Source organism: Acanthisitta chloris, unplaced genomic scaffold, assembly GCF_000695815.1.
Source record: "Acanthisitta chloris isolate BGI_N310 unplaced genomic scaffold, ASM69581v1 scaffold12847, whole genome shotgun sequence".
Lineage (NCBI taxonomy): Eukaryota > Metazoa > Chordata > Aves > Passeriformes > Acanthisittidae > Acanthisitta > Acanthisitta chloris.
The window spans coordinates 12,103-17,856 of record NW_008684358.1 but is presented as its reverse complement, the minus strand read 5'-3'; the positions used below and the strand labels follow the sequence as shown (position 1 = coordinate 17,856).

At 38.3% G+C, this 5,754-nt stretch overlaps 1 protein-coding gene across 1 annotated transcript; it reads left to right on the top strand.

The window, feature by feature from the left end:
- Window positions 1-287: 287 nt before the first annotated feature.
- On the top strand, window positions 288-5,505 carry WDR92 (WD repeat domain 92; the record flags this gene model as incomplete). The annotated part of the gene is made up of 7 exons (XM_009079309.1): window positions 288-388; window positions 1,381-1,511; window positions 1,967-2,068; window positions 2,800-2,915; window positions 3,261-3,395; window positions 4,154-4,251; window positions 4,972-5,505. Coding segments are annotated over 7 exons (891 nt in total), but the record flags the coding sequence as incomplete, so codon positions are not given.
- Between the last annotated feature and the right edge of the window lie 249 nt (window positions 5,506-5,754).

Sequence of the window (5,754 nt, the reverse complement as noted above, 5' to 3'; positions counted from 1 at the left end):
TTCTCAGGGGGAGCAGCGCCTCGGGTGCATAAAGCCCCACCGGACCACAAGCAAATAAAATCAATCGTTTCTCTTTAAGACCTTTACACTAGACCCTCTGGTTTTCTGCGCGCAAGAAATAAACTCGGAGTGCAGCTTGTCTTTGATAGCATTTTGATTGCATTTTGCACCAGTCATCCCCTGTGCATGCCACTGATGCCTGCCCCAGTGGACTCCCGAGAGCTGTGTGTTCTGCACGTGTGTTGCCTTTTCCATGTGCTGACACAGATGTTTCCTTTCTTCACAAGATTGAAAAGCCCAAACCTATAAAATGTGGGACTTTCGGTGCTACGTCTCTGCAGCAAAGATACTTGGCTACGGGAGATTTTGGTGGGAACCTGAACATATGGTAAGCACAGATATTCCCTGGAAGCCTGTGCACTTGATGTTGCTCATGTCTGTCTGTGGCTTTTGCATGAGGTGCTCTCCAGGCTGCCCACAGTTGGGACCCAGTATAAGCTTCACTGACTACTGTTTTTGGACCATGCCTGCTTTCTAAAAACATGAATTCTTGAGTGTTTGGTTCAGTGCTGTTTCGCTCCCATCTTCTGTGTACAGCTTCAAAAATCTGCTGAAGTTCTGTGAGGTCTTTCTTTGAAAAGAGGCTTTTGAATGGATGCATGACTACAAGCAAAAGGTTGTGTCCAACCTAAATTTGTTGTCTAGATTAAACACAGATATTTTAATCTTGAAGTTTCAAATGTTTTTCAGGTCCCTGAATTATTAGAATAGTTAATTTTTTAGGTAAATTGATTATCAGATGAAGTGTCAAAAGAGAATTGTTTATTATCATTACATTGCTCTTCCCAAGGAACTATTGGTTCTTGTTGGAATAGCAAGAATGATGTGAAATAGTCACTAGTTGAAATGTAAAATAAAATTCTGAAGGATTCTCAAAGGATGGGAATCAGTGGGAAAGAACAATGAAATCTGTGGCTGGATACAATATACACCTGAAGCTGAAGACCAGTAGTCAGAGCTAAGTGGATCAGATTGTTTTATACACTTACTGAAAGTAAAGCTAGTTGGAGTATTTTGATCTGTAGTATGATTCATTTTGGGCCCAACGTAAAAACTGGGTCTGTAAGGTTGCTGTGCTGAGTCCCACAACTGCCTTGACAAATAGGGAATTCCAGAACTGAGCAAAACCTTTTGGACCAGTCCAAACCAGTAGCCAAAGAAGGAATCAAAGACTCTTGGTTAGTAATGGTGATACCCATATTTTGTTCCCACTGTTAATCTGAGCTTTGTGATTTGTGCTCAAGTTTCCTCTCAATTTTATACAAATTGTGAGTGTCAAGGAAAAATGCCACATTATCTGTTCTTTTTCTTTTTGCCTAGGAATTTAGAAGCTCCTGAAATACCAGTGTATTCTGTGAAAGGTCATAAGGAAATCATAAACAGTATAGATGGTGTAGGTGGCTTAGGAATTGGGGAAGGTGCACCAGAAATTGTGACTGGCAGTCGAGATGGTGAGTTAGTGAACTCTGCAAGTCTTTTCAGTTCCTCTGGGAAAGCAGCCTGCAAGCTCTGATGGCACAGTCTGCCATCTGAACTAGTTACAAGCTGTTGCAACTAGTTCTTCACTCACTGTCCTTTGAATCTTGCTTGGGCCAAATGTTCTCTAATCCTTTTAGATAAGCATAAAAGATCCTGTTGTCACTGAGCATGGGACAGAAGGAATACAAAGCAGAATAAATGCAAAATATCAGCTAGAGAAAATACATCCTCAACAAATGGTTTCACTTATTTTTGTTTGGTTTTGTGGTTCTATCTTGTATCCACTAAATGCAGTCAGGCTTTCTAGAACTGAAAGAGATGCTCCTTGGTTTTGAATGATCAGGCTGAAAAGCAAAGGGCTTTCCTGGGAAGATGAACAGAATGTGACAGTGTATTCCTAACAAAAATCCCTTGCCCTTCTTTCCAGGAACTGTGAAGGTGTGGGACCCAAGGCAGAAAGACACTCCTGTGGCTAATATGGAACCTGTAGAGGGGGAGAGCAAAAGAGACTGCTGGACAGTGGCATTTGGTAATTGATTGGATTATGACTGTTCCTTCTTCTAATATGACTGTGCTTTGATGGTTATCAATGTATTTCAGGATGTTATAGAGTAGTTTATTTTGTAAGGATGCATAAGTAGCAGGTTTTGCTTCTCAATGTTGTAAAATTTATGTGGTTTTATGGTTTTTTTTCCAAAATAAGCCAGTTTTGTCATGGTTGGGTTTGGAACTCAGTCTCTAATCACCTTTGGTCACCATTTGCAGTTGGATTTGATCATCTTGAAGGTCTTTTCCAGCCTAAATGATCTGATGATTCTGTGGTATCACAGATAAACTGGGCATGCTTTATTTCTATGCCTAGGAATGTAAGAACAGTATATCCAGCTGTATTGTCCTGAAGGAATGTAAATATTGCCATGCATGGGGAACACATCACTGTTGTAGTGTAGTTCCAACTACCAAACATTAAGGTGTTAATTTCAGAGAAGAAATTGAAGCTAAGAGCTAACTAAAGACAGTCAGGGGTGCTTGATGTGAGCTCTGCATTTTTCTTTTGGGGAGAACAAGCTCCTTGTGTCCTACACAAGATTTTTCTGTACCCTTCAGGTTTGAAAACCATCTAGTTCATTAAATTGTAATATCCCAAGAGTAATGTATTTTTTTGCGTCAATGTAGGTTGAAATTGCAGGCTTAGGACTTTTGAAATTTACAGACTAAAGAGGGTTTGTGTTTTCTGATTGATTCTTTCTCTGTGCCCAGGCAATGCTTACAATCAAGAGGAGCGTGTCGTATGTGCTGGGTATGACAATGGGGACATTAAATTGTTTGACTTAAAAACCATGTCACTACGATGGGAGACCAACATAAAGAATGGGGTAAGGAAACCATAAAAGTAGTTTTCATTCCAGCTGCTATGTAGGATGGAAAAATTCAAAGGACTCTGTGCGTGAAACTTACCCAGGAGATGTTTCTGCTGAGATTGTACCAGGAATCATTTTCTTTAACTTCAACAAATTGTACCACTCAAATCCTCGATCAGGACAGGATGGGGTATTTTTTCCATGTATTCATGTTTTTAGGTGGTTTTGTTATCTCCAGACTGGTGGTGATGTCCTTGTAGGAATAACCGATTATTAATGTATATTTACAAATCACAAAACATGCTTTTTTTTTAGCAGTGGCTAAGTTTCAAGACTGAATGTGTCTTTTTATATTTCCAGGTTTGTAGTGTGGAGTTTGACAGAAAAGATGTAAATATGAACAAGCTGGTGGCCACATCCCTTGAGGGAAAGTTCCATGTTTTTGATATGAGAACTCAGCATCCAACCAAAGGTTTTGCCTCTGTTTCAGAGAAGGTATGGGGAGACAGAGAATTTCTCAATAAGAGACAAACTTTTTGAATATATGCTGTCTGAATACTCAGGTGTAGTACAGATAGGTAATAGGTGCTTAGGTTACTTTGTAAAACAGTGTTTTTCCTTTTTTTTTCTTTTTTGATAGGTAATAGGTGCTTAGGTTACTTTATAAAACAGTGTTTTTCCTTTTTTTTTTCTTTTTTAATTTAGTGAACAAAGTCTGGTGATAGTTAAAGGCACTTTTTCTTAGGAAAGGCATATTATCCTTAGTATCTTCCATATCATCATTCAAAGCAGATAAGCTGCTGGGAGTACTTTGATTCTGAATCAAATAATTTTTTTACTGAATTAGTGTTTGTAATAATCAAAATGTGAAAATGAAATTTGTTGTTCGTTTAATGCATTTAAGCTTTTCCTTGTGGACATTTGCAGACAGATTATGTATCGAGTCAGAGTACATGTGATAGGGTTTTTCCCTAAGTGGGTTCTGTTGCTCTATGATCTTGCTGTGCCCTGACTGAGGTTTAAATTTGAATTGGAGATTGTTTGTTGTGCTTGCACAGTGCTGGTGGTATGTTCTCTGCCAGTAGCGATTTTAAGAGGTGTCAGGCAGAGAAATTAGCCATCCACCAGGAGAAGGCATAGTGATCTGTTGTCATACAAGTGATCCATCTCTGCTTTAAGATTCTGCATCCTTCCCATGAAGCTCATCCCTAACTGACTTCTGTACAATGCTGATTTTTATTTCTTTTTACTAGGCACAAAAATCTACCATATGGCAGGTTCGGCACCTGCCACAGAACAGAGATATATTTATGACAAGTGGAGGATCTGGGAGCCTCCATCTCTGGAAATAGTAAGTGATCACTTCTCCAGCCGGGAATAAGAAACTGACCATTTCATGTTTTAAGAAAGAATCTTTCTGAAAAATGATGAATGGGGTCCTGCACCTCAGAACATCTAGTGGAAATTATTACTTACAAATGCAGTAGAAAGGGTGATTTCAGTGTCAGTACTTGATCTGAAGTCTTGAATTAATCCCTGAGAGAATGTGACAGCACAGGTGAATTTTGCCCTTGTCAGTTGTCTTAATATAATGAAAATCTAATTATAACCTTGGTTAACAAAGTGATAAATGGAAGAAAATGGATTTCTTAAAATTCTCATGTTGTAGCAGTTGTGTGAGAAGAATACTGAAAGCCTGGACTTTTAATAGTTCTTATGTTTACATCTGCTTACCCTACATGGAAAAATAATTTAGTTGTCCAAAACACGTTGAAGTAAGTGCATTAAGTTTTAGAGGGGTAGTTGAAAATGAAATTTTCCTGCCTGTGGCAAAACCCAAACAGTTAAAAAATGAAGGGACAGAGGTGTCAGGATTCAAAATTTCCTGCATCCTTTTTTCTTTCATGAAATATCTATTAACTATGCAGTGTTGATATAGCTGGATATGCTTATTCATAACGTTTAAGACATTTATTTGCCTTCTCTGCAGAACATGAAATAAAGAGGATAATGATGTGTTTGGATGAGTAAATTCTAAGGCCTTGTTTTTGTTTTCCTTTCTCATTGCCAGTGAGTACCCAGCTCAGCGCTCGAAGAAGGATTCAGAAGGAGCTGAGATGGGGACGGCAGGTTCTGTCAGCCTCTTGCAGAACATAACTCTGTCAACACAGCCAATCTCTAGCCTAGACTGGAGCCCTGACAAAAAGGGACTGTGTGTTTGTGGGGCCTTTGACCAAACTGTGAGAGTGCTGATAGTTACAAAACTTAATAAAATTTGACAGGAAAACTAGAATTTCTGATAAGAAAGCAGTATTGTTTGCAGTCTGTAAATATGGGAGGGGGAGCCCTTCTGTTTCTAATTTAATTTTTTCCCTTAATAAAACTGGATTAAAGAAATAGAAACCAGATCTTTCTATTGAAAGTTCAGATATGTGCACTTAGAGCTGTTCGACTGTGCTGCAATGACTTGAAGTTGCCTGGGCACAAAACTTTTACCTTCTAGAAATGTGAATTTACACTTAAAATAAGATGTGCCTTTGTGTGAGCACAACCTGTAATTTTATAGTTCACTTTAGTTTGTGTTTAGTTTATTCACAGTGCAAATGTCTTCACACTTAAATGTTTTGGCTTTTTTATACATAATATTGTCCATGTTCATTTGTGCAATGGGAACTACTGTATAGTCCCTCGCAGAAACTCATTGTGTTACAGGGTGTATTAATTAGTATTTTTGTTAAAGTGACTTAGGATTCTTTCAAACACTAGAGAAACTATAAGGAATGCTGAAATATTCAGGTTTAATGGAGTAAGCTTTCTATTGAGGATGATATTGAAATTAAACTATCGAGCAAAA